The 16,026-nt window shown below is 35.1% G+C and overlaps 1 protein-coding gene across 10 annotated transcripts in view; it reads right to left on the reverse strand.

Moving 5' to 3' along the window:
• USP9Y (ubiquitin specific peptidase 9 Y-linked) overlaps nt 1–16,026 on the reverse strand; it is a 204,442-nt gene that overhangs the window by 15,019 nt on the left and 173,397 nt on the right. For 7 of the 10 annotated variants that reach the window (XM_055377209.2, XM_055377205.2, XM_063703409.1 and 4 more), the window contains 6 exons: nt 11,989–12,162; nt 7,784–7,925; nt 5,230–5,980; nt 4,716–4,839; nt 3,384–3,609; nt 2,661–2,790 (listed from right to left, as the gene is read on the reverse strand). In XM_055377209.2, coding sequence (XP_055233184.1) covers nt 2,661–2,790; nt 3,384–3,609; nt 4,716–4,839; nt 5,230–5,980; nt 7,784–7,925; nt 11,989–12,162 — 1,547 coding nt within the window. The remainder of the gene's footprint in view (nt 1–2,660; nt 2,791–3,383; nt 3,610–4,715; nt 4,840–5,229; nt 5,981–7,783; nt 7,926–11,988; nt 12,163–16,026) is intronic. The other 3 variants (XM_063703411.1, XM_063703410.1, XM_063703408.1) reach the window with 3 other exon arrangements.

Here is a 16,026-nt window from a genome sequence, read left to right on the forward strand (position 1 = left end):
TTAGCTCGATGTGGTGGTTGGTGCCTGTAATCCGAGCTTCTTGGGAGGCTGAGGCAGGAGAATTGCTTGAATCCAGGAGGCGGACGTTGCAGTAAGAGGAGACTGCGCCACTGCACTTCAGCCTGGGCGACTAAGCGAGACACTATCTCAGAAAAATAAAATAAATAAATAAAAATAAAAGAAAGTAAGACAGAAACTAAATTTAATGAGCCATAAAAATTGTTCTAGAAAAAGTTTCCATTCTAGGACATTCCCTTACGTGGCTTGTTTTTTGTAACTACATCTATAGTAACAGATGTATCCAAATGATTTTAGATGATTCCAAATTCTGGACATATGTATCCCACTACTGGATTTCTTTATATAGGTATCCCATATGTTTTTAAAATGCAATCTGCTCACACAACTCCTTTTTCCTCTATCAGAAAATGGCACTACTATTTTCTCAGTTCATCAAATCAAATGCTGGATGTAGGCTTAACATCTCTTTCCTGCTCCGCTTTCTCAAATATCAAATTACCAACTCCTGCTGATTCTAACTCATAAAGAGCTCCTGCATCTGTTCATACCTGTCTTCCATACTGCCAGTTTCCCTAATATAAAGCAGCTGCAATTTTTTTATATTGATAATTTTTAATACTTTCTTATCTTGGTCTATTGTAAGCCATTCTACGTTATAGACAATATGATGTTTTTAAGTTAAGCCTCTTGTGATCCTCTAGTGGTTCACTCATGCCCTCCTGATAATGTCCAGGCTACTTTACAAAATCAGAGTAGCATAATTAGAGAATCCTGGAAATCGGTTCTGCTATTCTGTATTCTTCACTGTATAAAGTCACACTGAATACCTCACACTGTGTCTAAGAAGCAAAGTTATGTCAACACTAAGCCTGCATGCACCAACCACTCTGTTTAAAAAATCCTAACCAACCCCTTTCTCCTGGCAAGCTGCTTCTTCCACCCTTAAAGGAAATATTAATTATTCATCATAGAAATATTAGCATGTTTGATTGTAGGGTACTGCCTGAGGCCTTACTGGGAATCTCACACGACGTGTGGCAAACGCATTGTCTCATTTTTCTGAAATCCAAAAACTTCTAAAACCTAAAACATACTGCCCTAATGACTTAAGAGTCATAAATCTACACTAATTCTTGGCAGGGAAAATTACCATTAAGTTGTATTATAAACCATCAATGTGTTGTATATGAGCGGCCAATATCTAAAATAAAATAGTATAAAATAGGATTTTTGTGAATGCATAAACTTAATACTTTTATATTTAAAATATAAAAGTGACTTCATTTATGTTTGTGTAATATCTGCTTCTTACTCTATTACAAGTATCCAGGAATCTCATATGTAGTCAGGCAAGGCAGAGAAAGAGAAAACACAGAGATGATCAGAGAAGGAGGAATAACTGATAAAATGTTCTTCCCGCTCAAGTCAAAGATTAATAACACATATAACACTTTCATTAGAAGAATGCATGACTACAGAACTTAACTTTAGGTAATAAGATATTTGTGATTTTTAAAAGTTAGCTTAATAACTTTTAAAAATCACAAATACCACAGATATAAAAGTATAATATAGATACACAGTTATAAAATTTAACTTTTAAAAATCACAAATATCATAGATATAAAACTGTATGTGCTGAGTCAAATCTTCAAAAAATGTGATCAAATACTTATCACTAACACTAAAATTTTAACTAGTCAATAAATTTCAATTATATCAATAAATTATTAATTTTGAAATATTATTGTACTAACACCTGAATTGCTGATATTCAAATTGGATAACTACATCTGTAATAAATTTACTCTTCTTTCCACACAATAAAAACAACATAAAACAACACTGAAAACACTACAATGATTTTTGATGTGTATTCCTGGCAATCTATCCATGCATTCAACAATGACTGAGTTGTTCTATGCAATCCCCACTCATTGCAAGAATTCTGCTACCTAGCTGGGGAGTAAGGCAAATATTTTAAAAACCATCAAAACACAATGGAATAAGCCAAACAGAATTTTTTAGGTAAGCATTCTAGAGGCACTCAAAAGAAGAAATAAATAGGTTGATGTGAGAAAAAGCAGGCTACCCTAAGAAAGATATACTGAAAATCACATTTCTTAATTGATGTTAATATTAATATCAACAGAAGAATTAAAGTGGATTATATATTTGCATTATTATTAATTTCAATTTAGTTTATTTTAATAAAACATATGTACATGTCAAATTCTTTAAAGAAAAAATTCTTAAACCTGATAAGCAACACAAGCACTTGGGGTCCTTTAGAAATATGGATTCCTTATCCAAGCCCTAGGAATTCTGATTCAGATGGTGTGGGGTATGACCAGGAAGCCAGTATTTTTCAAAAAGCAATGTTAAGAGATAACATCAATCAGACAAAGTATATGATCTTAAAGATTACCAGAGAAATAAAACAAGTGCATAAATTACCACATAATACGAGAAATGCCATTAAAGTTACACAGAAAATTTGCAATGCATTTTAAGAATATGAATATGGTATATTGCTTCTACTTCTGAACAAATTACATGTAATCACTTGATTAAAATGTGCTTCCCATTTAATATTTAAAATTGAAACAATCATTAATATAGTTGTAAAAAATTCTTACCTAAATTGGCATACATTACAAACAAATTAAAATATTGCTGTAAATGACGTCCATGCTCTGAAACTTCCCTTCTCAAGAGATTTAGTGTGGCTCTTAGTAAGTGGTCACTCAAGCTCAAGTTATCACATGCCTGTGAAAAATGAAATATTATTTTATCAGCATCAAGATGCAGAAACAGCTTTTATTTGCATACAAAAGGTTATGTTCATATACAGAGCAAATCTTTCAGAAAGAAAATTATTAAACATAGTTGCTCTTTGAGAGAGAGAATGAAGAGCTCCGGTAGACTTCATTGTAGATCTTGTATGTTACTGTAACTGTAAAACAAACAAACAAACAAAAAGCCCTGGCAACTTAAACAGAAGAATTTAAGTGGATTATTTATTTACATTATCACTAATTTCAATTTCATGTTACAGTGTTTCACTAAAAAGCTTTTAGCCATTATAAAAGTAAATCTTAAAAATGTCAGAGTTAAGGATTTACTAAATAACTAAATAACTGAATACACAAAAGGAATTTCCCTTCTTTTTCAGAATGCCCAGCAATCACTATTACCATGAAATAATTTTACGAACTCACAAGTGTCATAACGTACGTATGAATTTGTTTATGGTGAATACATCAAAGAGAGGAACATAAATTTGCTGATATGAATTGCAGAAACAGAATTACTTCTAAGTATTTAATTGCTTAAAAAAAAAAAAAAAGCCGTGCAATTACCTGACTAGAAAGTCCTGGAGATGCAAAAGGAGAAGGACAAGACCCATCTTGCAAGGAAAAGTGTGCAATAAACACTATAAGTTTTGCAAATGCACCCCTCACTTCTGCACTAGGGCACTCCAGAAGGTATTCAGAGAAGCGATTTGATACATTAAAAAGGACATTATGAGTAAACCAAAAACGTACATTTTTGCTGTGACGGAGGAGAACGCACAGTGCATCATACCTAAAACAGAAACATCTATGAACGTCAAATTTTAGTGATGTGTTTATTTTGCTTGCTACATGGAAGAAACAGATTTTTATGAACCAAACAACGATCTGAGATGTTCTCTCCAATTAACGGTCAGTTGGTTTTAGTACAAATATCAGATTGATAAAGCTGTGTGACTTTAGTCCCACAGAGTCAAAAAAAGGAATGAAACACGAAATATATGTAGCTCTCTGCAAATCCATGATCAAACTCTCCCCAGTGAAGTAACATTTCTTTAATATCTTTCAACGTGAGCAATGCTAAGAGTTGTTAAATCAAGGCATTATAATGTATTCCGTACTTTTATAATTAATAGTAACTTAAAACTATACAGCTATTTTAAAATTGTCTTTTTTTAATTTTTAAAGAGGCAGAGTCTCTACTGACCAAGCTGAAATAAATGCAGTGGTGCAATTACAGCTAACTTCAGCTTCAAACTCCTGGGCTCAAACGATACTACTGCCTCAGCCTCCCAAGTAGCTGGCTGTACACGAACAAGCTATTAGCTAATTATTTTAATTTTTTTTTTTTTTGTATAGAAGAGATCTTGCTATGTTGCCTAGGCTAGCCTCAAACTCCAGGCCTAAAATGATCTACCCATCCCAGCCTGTGGTGGATTAGGTGGATCCTAAAGTGCTAGGACTACAGGTGTGAGTCACCACACTGAGGTAATTTAACTTTTTGTTGAGACGAGGTTTCACTATGTTGCCCAAGCTGGTCTTAAATTCCTGGCCTCAAGTCCTGCCACCTTGGCCTCTTGAAGTGTTGGGATTACAGGTATAAGCCACCACACCTGACCTAAAAATCATCTACCTTTCTAACTATAAGTGAGAATTTCATCTAGTAAAAATAAAATAATTAAATGATGAAATAGACTAAGATATGATACAAATTCACAGGACTAGGAGCCAATTTTTAAATAAAGGCACATTTAATTTATCTCATGACTACTGCCAAGATTTTTATTCTATATTTTAAATTTGAAATGATATTTTCATGGTTAGGAAAAAATAAAACAGGAAAAAATAAAGAACCAAACAACTATAAGTACTATAAGAATGAAATCCAAAACCATGTACCAGTCACTGGCAGGACCACGAACTATTTTCTTGGTGTGAAATCCAGTGGTAAAGAGGAATCTAGCAGCAAGCTGAATACTAATCATAGTAATTTCTTCTGCTTCAGGCAACAAATAATCCTGCCCTTTAAATAAAAAGTATATATATGGTTAAAAACATTTTTATCTTCAAACTCTATGTTAAAAAATCTTAGTTATTCTTAGTGATTATCTTACCCCTTCCCTAACCCATATTTCAAACTAATTCTTGAGTAAAAAATAGTAATTACTACAACAAATGCTTTTCTATATTTCCATATATTAAGAATCACTGTTCAAAGGTACAGATATCATAATTTTTTCATTTTAAAATAACTAAACCAAAAAAGCCAACACATTCATATAAAACGAGGTTAAAGATTCTATGAAAAAATAAAACTGAAGAAAAAGGTGAAACACATTTGATGCCCTGTAAGAAATCCTAGAAGCCAAATAAAAACTATTCTTTATTAGAAGAAGCTACTTTCAAAGCTTACCTGGAGCAAGGTTTAAATAAACACCATTACATGTAAGCAGTTTTTTCACAAACTGAAAATACTCTAAACTATATTGCATTCGGTTATGCATAAATTGCACATTTTGTTTCCGTACACTTCTCTCAATGGCTGGTGACATAATGATCTGATGGGGTCTTGCAATAGTTAGCTCTGATATATATCTTATCATCTCATCATCTTCATCTATCATATCCATTTGTTCATAAAAAAGTATGTAAGCATTCCACCACCTCTTCTGTCGCCTATATGACATACACTTCATCATGTGATCAAATACTTCTCCCATGTACTCTCCACCAAAACACTGATTTTTCATTTCTTCATCATCATCCATTTTGCATTCTGTTACATCTCCATCATCAAATTTATACCAGTGATCTGTCTGATCATCTTTACCATTCCTTTGAATGATGTAAGAATAATAATGCCCACCGCTTGCTTGACCACTGTGTACAAGCACTCCTACAAGTCTGTACTTTGTGCCTCCTGCAGTTTCATTGTCAGACTGCTCTTTCTGTTCAATCAACTCATTTTCTGAGTTTACATTATCCCTTTCCAGCTTTGCAACACCTGCTACTGTGTAAGGTCCCATATCCAGCTCTCGAGGAAATTCAAAATAATCATTGAATTTAATTGCACATTCTCTTTCCCAGTCATAGTCAAATCGTTTGAGTTGGATAGCAAGAACCCGAGGCAATTTTTTAATTAGCAGGCGCTTTACTGTGTCAACCTATAATAAACAGAGAATATAAACAAATGTTCTCTTGTAACTAGAACAGAAACTAAAACAATTTCATGTTAATTTTAAAGTTTACAATCTATTTAAATTTATTTATAAGCAGATGAGTAAATAAAAATAAATACCATCAGGGTAATTATGTCATAACTGACTTAAACAATCCTTACTTACCAAAGCTAAAAATATATAAATATACTCATCCTTTGGTATCTGTAGGGGACTGGCTCTAGGACCCCCATAAATATCAAAATCTGTGTATGCTCAAGTTTCTGATTTAAAATGGAGCAGTATTTACATATCATCTACAGACATCCTCCTGTATAGTTTAAACCATCTCTACATAACCTACTTAATACAATGTATTAAGTATGCTATGTAGATGGTTATTACACTGTAATGGCTTTTGAATTTATATTACTTTTTATGGTAGTACTGTTATTTTTTGTTTTCAAATGTTTTTAATACATGTTTAGAGGAAATGGTGTTTGCAGAAGCTGTGGATATGAAAGGTCCTTCATTTCTTGCAAACTGGAAAACATTACTGATAAAGACACTGATGGCTATGTAGTTCCATATGGCCACTATTACTTGACTGTGTTACTCCTCTGATGTTTTATGCCAATGAACAGAATTTTCTGTGAGTAAACTGAAGACATATGATAAGCAATTTTAATAGCAGCTAATATTTATAGCACTTAAAAACCAGGTAATACACTAAGTGCTGCACACATATTAATGAATTTAATCCTCACTGTCTTATAAAAAGGTACTACCTATATATAAGTATTTTAAAACATGTGGATTAAGAGTAGCAGAAAGGGTGAGAAGAAATAGTCCCAACTGTCAGAAGTGTGGGTAACAGGCAGTATGGCTTTATAAACAAACCACAATCTAAGTGGTGCATAAGTTCAAAACAATGTAGGCAGCTTGAAGGTGAGGGGTTTTGAAGGTCAAAGAAAACACATACCTTTTTTAATATATAATATCTTAAAAGACATGTTATCATTCCATCTCCCTAACTAAGTGCCAGAGATAAAAATTAGCTGGCTAGGCCCAAAAAAATGAAATCTGGGCTGGGTGCAGTGGCTCATGCCTGTATTCCCAGCACTTTGGGAGGCCAAGGCAGACAGATCACGAGGTCAGGAGTTCAAGACAAGCCTGGCCAACATAGTGAAACCCTGCCTCTACTAAAAACACAAAAAATTAGCTGGGCGTGCTGGCAGGTGCCTGTAATCTCAGCTAGTTGGGAGGCTGAGGTGGGAGAATCGCTTGAACCAGGAGGCAGAGGTTGCAGTGAGCCGAGATCACACCATTGCACTCCAACCTGGGTGACAGTGCAAGACTCCGTCTCGAAAAAAAAAAAATTCAAAAAAATGAGATCTGTTAGTGAAACTACACGTGGTTGTGAAAATCTGATGTAACCCAATAAAATTAGCAAGCTTCCCTACTTCAAGAGGAAACTAGAGTAAGAAAATAATGTTTTCTACTACCAACTCTTCAAGATTGAAGCATTCAATTGCAATTGATTTCAGGGCAGAGATGGAAAAACTTGTAAGATTCTATGACTTTCAAAATTATTCACCCAATAAAAATGTTCTGTTTTTCCTAGTCTGGCACTGTATTTTCTCAATGTTATTTTGCTTTAAACCAGTTATCATCTTGACCACCTCTCTGCTACCACTGTAACAGCAGAGATAAAGCAGAAGTTAATTTTGAAGATGAGCATAAACAACTCCAATGTCCTCCTATTCTGTTCAATGCAATCATTATTTTTCAAAAGTAAAAAAAAAATACCTTTTTATCACATTTTTCACAATGATATGCATTTGCACCTTCCAATAAATCTCCTTTGATATACTGTTCCAAAGAATCAAGAAGATTTTGATGATTTCTAATATCCACATTCAAAGTTGTAAAAGATTCTTCACATTCATACCTGAAGATATTATTAATGAAACAAATTAAAAGAATGTATTCCATAGGTTTAGTTGTTTTTTTTTTTAAATCTTTTAGAGACAGGGTTTTTCTCAGGATGGCATGCAGTGGCACACTCAGCTTACTGTAGCCTTCAACTCCTTGGCTTATGCCAGGGATCCCCAGCCAGTACTGGTATGTGTCCTATTGGGAACTGGGCTGCACAGCAGCCAGTGAGTGGTAGGCAAGCTGGTGAAGCTTCATCTGTATTTAAACCACTCCCCGTGGCTTGCATTACCACCAGAGCTTCATCTCTTGTCAGATCAGGGACACCATTCGATTTTCAAAAGAGCAAGAACCCTACTATGAACTACACATGTGAGTGATGTAGGTTGTGCACTCCTTGTAAGAATCCAAAGCGTGATAATATGTTACTGTCTCCCACTGCCTCCAGATGGGACCGTCTAGCTGCAGGAAAACAAGCTCAGGGCTCCCACTGATTCTACATTATGGTCATTATGGTGAGATGTATAATTATTTCATTATATATTATAATGTAATAACAGAAATAAAGGGCACAATAAATCTAAGACACCTGAATCACCCCAAAACTATCCCCCCATCCTCAGTCTGTGAAAAAAATGATCTTCCATAAAACTGGTCCCTTGTGCTGGAAGGTTGGGGACTGCTGCCTTTGGTGATCCTCCCACCTCAGCCTCCCTAGTGGCTAAGCCTACAAGTGGGTACCAACATGCCCAGGCAAGTTTTTTTTGTTTTTTGTTTTTTTTTTGTAGAGATGGGTTCTTGCTCTTGACTATGCTGGCCTTCAACTCCTGGGGTCAAGTGATCCTTCTGCCTCATCCTCCCCAAATGTTAGGATTACATGTATGAGCCATCGTGCCCAGCCTGGTTTCTAAATCTTATCCTTCTGGGTGCCGTGGCTCATGCCTGTAATCTCAGCACTTTAGGAGGCCAAAGCAGGCGGATCACCACAAGTCAGGAGTTCATGACCAGCTTGCCCATCACGGTGAAATCCCATCTGTACTAAAAATATATATATATATATATAAATTAGCCAGGTATGGTGGCACATGCCTGTAATCCCAGCTACTTGGGAGGCTGAGGCAGGTGAATTACTTGAACCCAGGAGGCAGAAGTTGCAGTGAGCTGAGATTGCACCACTGCACTCGAGTGTCTGGGAGACAGAACAAGACTCTGTTTCAAAAGTAATAATAAATACATCTTTTCCTTAATTGTGAACTTGATGAAAAACACATATGCAGTATTTAACACATCATGTCAAGTATATTAATCATACAATGTTATTAATAAGTAATATCTTTTATCAGTTGCTTTTTTTGTACTGGGCACTGTATTAGATTCCTTACACAGATTATAGCTCATCTTTACCTTGATAAAAGCCCTGTTAGAGGTACATATCCATCCCTACTTTAAAGCTAAGACAATGGGGTTAAGTAGGGAAGTCAAAAAGGATAATTTGATACAGTTTATTAGGTGGAATGATGCTTTGAAAACCAGCTTGTCTGGCCTTACCTCTTAAGTTCTTTATGTTCTATCACACTATGATACATATTATCTGTTTAAACAGTAATTCATGACGAGGTAAAAATAAGAATTAATCAAGCTCTAAAAAAAGCCTATACTAAACCATTAATGAACTTTATTTTTAAGTGTCCCTCAATTTCTGTCATAAACACTTTCCTAATGTGTAAGTTCAAACACTTATCATGCTTAAATGCCTCTGGTGTTCTTGTCTATAAAGTCATAAACATAAGCAGAGAGCCAGGTGTGGTGTGGCATTTGCCTGTAGTGCCAGCTACTCAAAAGGCTGATGTAGGAGAGGGTCACTTGAGGCCAGGAGTTTGAAGCTGTTGTGTGCTATGATCACACTTTTGAATAATCACTATACTTCAGCCAGGGAAACATAGTGAGATCCTGTCTTAAATAAATAAATAAATAAATAAATAAATAAGTGGAGTAGAGAGTAAGTAATGTGGGACTGAGTCAGCATCACAGATTATGGTAATTTTCTACAAACTCAGAAAATGAGATGCGGCAGGCTCATCAACCATCAAATCCATTCATCTAACCAATATTTTCAAAATGTCTAAACAGTATCTCACTCTCTTGCACAGTCTAGAGTATAGTGGTGCGATCTCAGCTCACTGCAACTTCTGCCTCCCAGCTTCAAGCAATTTTACTGCCTCAGCCTCCTGAGTAGCTGGGATTACAGAAGCCTGCCACCATGCCCAGATAAGTTTTTTGTATTTTTAGTAGAAATGGGGTTTTATCATATTGGTCAGGCTGGTCTTGAACTCCTGACATCAAGTGATCTGCCAGTGCTGGTGTCCCAAGGTGCTGGGGTTGTAGGTGTGAGCTACCACCCCTGGCCAGTTTCTCACAGTTGGAAACTTTTGATTTATTCAGGAAAAACAAGACAGTCACAAAAATAAAATTACATTTATAAATGACTCATGCAAGTTGCTTTTGATCAGGAACCACCCCATAGAGAAGAATAAGGCTATCTTAGAGAATAAAATTATTAAAAGATCCTACAATTAAAAGTGATCCTCTGGCAAGGTGTAGTGGCTCATGCCTGTAATCCCAGCACTTTGGGAGGCTGAGGCAGGAGGAAAGCTTGAACCTGGAGTTCGAGTCCAGCCTGGGAAACATGGTGAAACCCTAATTCTACAAGAAATATAAAATTTAGCTGGGTGTTATGGCATGTGACTGCAGTGCTAGCTACTTAGGAAGCTGAGGTGAGAGGACTGCTTGAGCTTGGAAGGTTGAGGCTGCAATGAGCTGTGATTGTGCCCCTGCATTCCAACCTGGGTGACAGAGTGAGACTCTATCTCAAAAAACAGAACAAAACAAAACAACCCCCAATGCCTTATAATGTAGAAGTCTTGGATGCTAATAACAAGTTTAGTTAGAATATATATTTTATTTATGCTACTGATATTTTTACTGTTTCCTGTCTTGTCAAATCTTGCTAAGTGGTTTGATGTGCAAGCATATGTAACACTTCTCAAGAATAGCAAGAATTGAGAGTAATTTAAGTCACTTAAATGTTACTTCCTTCGGGGATGTTTCAAAACCCAAGAGATGGCTAAAACCTCAGATAGCATTGAACTCTATATACTATGTATATTCTATGTTTTCTTCCTAAACATACATACTTAAGTGTGATTATGTTTAATTTATAAATGATGCACAGGAATAGATTAGCAAATGCTTTTAGCCTTTTCTTTGGCGTATCTGAATTACCAGAATATTACTAAGTAAAATAAGAGGTATTTGAACTAAGTTGTGTGATATCTTTGACAGTCAATCTGACAACTGAGACAGCAACTAAGTAGATAACAGGCACAGAGACAGTATGGATATGCTGGAAAAAGGGATGATTCACATCCTGAGAATTGGACAAAGCAGGACAGCCCCAAATTTGATCACATTATTTAGAATGGGGCACAGTTTAAAACTTACAAATTGTTTATTTCTGGAGTCTTCCACTTAATTTTTTTTTTGAAGAGTAGCTGGGATTACAGGCACATGCCACCACACTCAGCTAGTTTTTGCATTTTTGTAGAGGTGGGGTTTCACCATGTTGGCCAGAATCGTCTCAATCTCCTGACCTCGTGATCCACCTGCTTCGGCCTTCTAAAGTGAACGATGAGGTGGAAACTGAAACCATGAATAATGGGTTACCACTCCAGTCTTGCCAATTATCTTTGGAAGTTCCGTCTAAATATTCTGATTGCTAGTTAGAACATAAAAAGAAAATGTCTATTTAAAGAATAAGTGTAGATTTATGGAAAATGCCATTTTAAGACACAGGATAAGACAAAGCAAACAAGAATGAATTGAGGAAGTAATGAAGTACTAACCAAATGTTCCTGGGAAGAAAAAAATCAGAATAGTGTAGTATGCATACGAATTTAATTCATTCATAGTCCTAGGCTTTTGGTACACTCTGCTTTTATATAAGTACTAATGAAAGATTTACACTATTATTAAAAAAAAACCAACAAGAAGTATACATTAAAAACATAATTAGCACTTACCTATGTGGGCAGCCTTGGCAGATCTTCTGATCAGCAAAGGAGCCTCCTAGGACTTTACTTAGTATAGCCGGGTGTCCTAAAGCTTTTAAAGCTTCATCTAAACTATCCACCAAAGAATTAAAAAACTCTAAGGCATCATGTTGTTCACGGAGATTAACAGGTTCACCCCAAAGCCTAAGAAGGAAATGAAACAAAATGAGTTATGTAATACATGCCTAGAATATCCATATTTTATAACAACAAAAATAACAATGACAAACATAAGCTGAGAGTTTAAGCCACATAGAAAGGAGAAACGCACATTGTTTGCAGAGGCAACACAATTGAAGTGCTTACAGTAATAATGATACTACAGTGTCAAAGTTATCATAAATGGTGTGACTAAGCTGGATAGTAGGTTTAGAATAATGTTTGCTTCATAAAGCACAGTATATTCAGCACTTTCAATTCAAGTAAAAAATGACATTTACATGAGAAAGAACCTAATGCTTATGTGGATGCTATAACTACTGCCTTAAAACTTTATTCTGCTTATTTTTGGTGATATAGTGAAAAGATCCTACCACTTAGTTACCATTGTTCATCAAAGCAATTTTTCCAAGTGAAAAGTGAAAGGTTTCCCCGTTCTAGAGTAAACATATTTTCAGTAATCTAAATAGGCATAAAAGGTGAACCAATCCTAAGAAAATACCAATGATAAGTATACAAAATAGAACTAATGCTGCTGAAAGAGGTTATTCTGGAAGCTATCAAGAACATCTAACAATATTTTCCTAATAATAAGCATGAGAAAATGTCATTTTTAGCAAAAGGTATGGGAATATTTTGAACTTGCTAAGGTGGTACACTGTGTTTTTCTTTGTGGTGAACTTTCACAATTAAAAAAATTGTTATAAATTAAAAAATAAATTTTAAATATTAATACATACAATAAAATTCACATACAATAGAAGCTACTCTGTTGAAGCCATAGGATTTGAGTTTTACAAATGGCAGCCAGCTGTGTAACCACCACAATTGGAGTATCAAACAATCTCTTAAGTACCTTCCTAAATTTCCTAATAGTAGCACTTTGTAAGCCAAATGAATCTCCTGCTATTAATTCCTGGCAACCACTGATCTGTTCTTCATAAATCTGGAGTAGCCTTTTCTAGAATATTACATACAGGAAAGCATATAGATTTAGTGTTTCCATCCTTTTTATTATTGTGGTAGAGTTTACATAATTTACTTTTTATCCTTTTTAAAAAAGACATTAAATTTAATCAGGAAAAATGTAATCGATAATTTAGAAGTATGACAGCAAATTAAAGAGAGAGGAGCACAGAACAAGTAGGATTCTTTATAAAACCAGGAGATTTTAATTTGTCAGTACAAATCAACAGGACAATGTAACTAATAAAGGGGTAAAATGCTAATGTGTTAGGCTTCACCAGTACATAAAGAGAAATCTGGTACCACATCTGGTGTATTCATTCAACTTTAAGGCCACCCTTTAAGAATACTGATGAACTGGAATGTGGCTTTATTCTTTTGTTTTTAATTAATGTTACTGTGGTAAAATAAATACAACACAACATTTACTTTTTAAATCATTTAAGTGTAAAGTTTAGTGGAATTAAGAACATTCATGACGGCTGCTGTACAACCATTACACCATTCCATCTCAGACCTCTCTTCATCTTGCAAAACTGAAATTATACCCATTAAACAACCCCTAAAAACTTCTTATTGACAACCTCTGAAAATCAGCATTCATTTGGTACCTATAAATACAATCTCATGTAAGTGGGATCATACAGAATTTCTATTTTTGTAATTGGATCATTTCGCTTAGCATAAAGTCCTCAAGGCTCATCTATGTTGTAGCATATTACAGAATTTCCTTCAATGGTGAATAACATTTCATAATATGTATATAGATTTATCAATTTATCAGATGATACAAACCAAAAATATTTTTACATTTATCAACTGTGAATGTCACTAACTACTGAGTGTACACTAACTCTTTTGAGACCCTGCTTTCAATTCCTTTGGGTTTATACCCACCAGGGACATAAGAGAAATTGCTGGAGCATATGGTAATTCTACTTTTATTGATTTATTTTTGAGACAGAGTCTTGCTCTGTCGTCAAAGCCAGAGAGCAGTGGTACAATCTTGGCTCACTGCAACCTCTGCTTCCCAAGATCAACTGATTCTCCTGCCCCAGCCTCCTTATAGGTGTATGCCACCACGCCCAGCTAATTTTTGTATTTTTAGTAGAGATGGGGTTTCAGGCTGGTCTCGAACTCGACTTCAGGTGATTGCCCGCCTCCACCTCCCAAAGTGCTGAGATTACAAGCATGAGCCACCACACCCGGCTATACTTCTACTTTTAACTTTTTGAGGAAGCACTACATGTTTTCAACAGTGGCTGTACCATTTTACAATCCCACCAATAGTACACAAGGGTTTCAATTTTTTCACAGCCTCACCAGCAGTTACTATTTTTATAATGGTCATTATAATACATCTAAAATGGTATTTCAATACAGTTTTGTTGTGCATTGCCTTTATAATTAGTAATATTGAACATTTTTATATGTACCTTTTAGCCATTTGTATGTTTCTTGAAAAAATATTTATTCAAATCTTTTGCTCATATTAGTCTGTCTTCACACTGCTGTTAAGTACTGCTGTTAAGTACTGAAACTGGGTAATTTATACAGAAAAGTTTAAGTGACTCGGTTCCACATGGCTGTAAGGAAGCAAGACTGATAGGCCTTAGGAAACTTAATCATGGTGGACAGGGAACCGGAAGCAAGCACATCTTATATGGCAGAGCAATATAAATCTTTCACCACCTTGGTTAAATTAATACCTAAGTATTTTATTTTTTGATGGCTATATAAATGTTTTCATACTTTCTTTTTGGGACTGTTTACTGTTACTGTATAGAAATGCAACTGATATTTGTGAGACTTTGCATTCTGCTACTTTGCCTAATTCAATTATTTACTCCAACAGTTTTCGTAGGAGTATCTTCAGAAATTTATACATGTAAGATCACAGCATGTGTAAACAGAGATAATTTTTCTGCTCCTTTTCCAATGTGGATGCCTCTTCTTTTTTCTTGCCTAACTGTGCTGGGTAGGACTGCCAGTATTATATTAAACAGTGGTGGTATAAGTGGGCAGCTTTGCCTTGTTCGTTATCTTACAGTAAAAGCTTTATATTACAAATATGCTTGCTCGGTTTTTTTATACATGGCTTTTATTAAGCTGAGGCAGTTTCCTTCTGTTCTGTATTCACTGCATGTTTTTATCATGAATGGCAGTTCTGTTAAATGCTTCCTCTATCTCAATTGAGATGACAATGTGCTATTTTTTGCTCATTTATTAAAGTGGTGTATTACACTGATTAGTTTCACTTGTTGAATCATCCACATATTCTTAGAATAAACCCCACTTGGTCATGGTATAATATTCTTTTAACATGCTCCTAAATTGGGTTTGCTAGTATTTTGTTGTGGAATTTTGCATCCATGTTCATAATGGATACTGGTCTATAATTTTCTTTCAGCATCTTTGTCAGGCTTCTATATGTTAGATGTAGATTTGAGGCTTTCCTTTAGCATAATGAATGTGAACCTTTAACTCTGCTCAGTGTGTCAATAGCTTAATCCTTTTTCTTTGCCGTGTTGTATTTCACCATATGAATGTACCAGAATTTACTTATCTATTAGCCATTCAAGGAACAAAAGTTGTTCCCAAAATTGCTGGGACACAAGCAATTTAGCACTGCTGATAAAGCTGCTATAAATACCTACATACAGGCTCTATCTTAGTCTTCAATTCATTTTGGTAAATATCCAGGAGTCAGCCTGCTTAGTTGTACATTAAGTTTATGAATAAGTTTGTAAGAAACTGGCAGTTTCCCAAAGGATCACAACTTTGGAAAATTGTATCAGTAACGGCTGAGTATCATGTACTCCTGATTCAAACCAGCACCAGAAAAAAACAGGGGTGTAGTTGTTATCTGTTGTGGTTTTAACA

Source organism: Gorilla gorilla, chromosome Y, assembly GCF_029281585.2.
Source record: "Gorilla gorilla gorilla isolate KB3781 chromosome Y, NHGRI_mGorGor1-v2.1_pri, whole genome shotgun sequence".
In the NCBI taxonomy this organism is placed as follows: domain Eukaryota; kingdom Metazoa; phylum Chordata; class Mammalia; order Primates; family Hominidae; genus Gorilla; species Gorilla gorilla.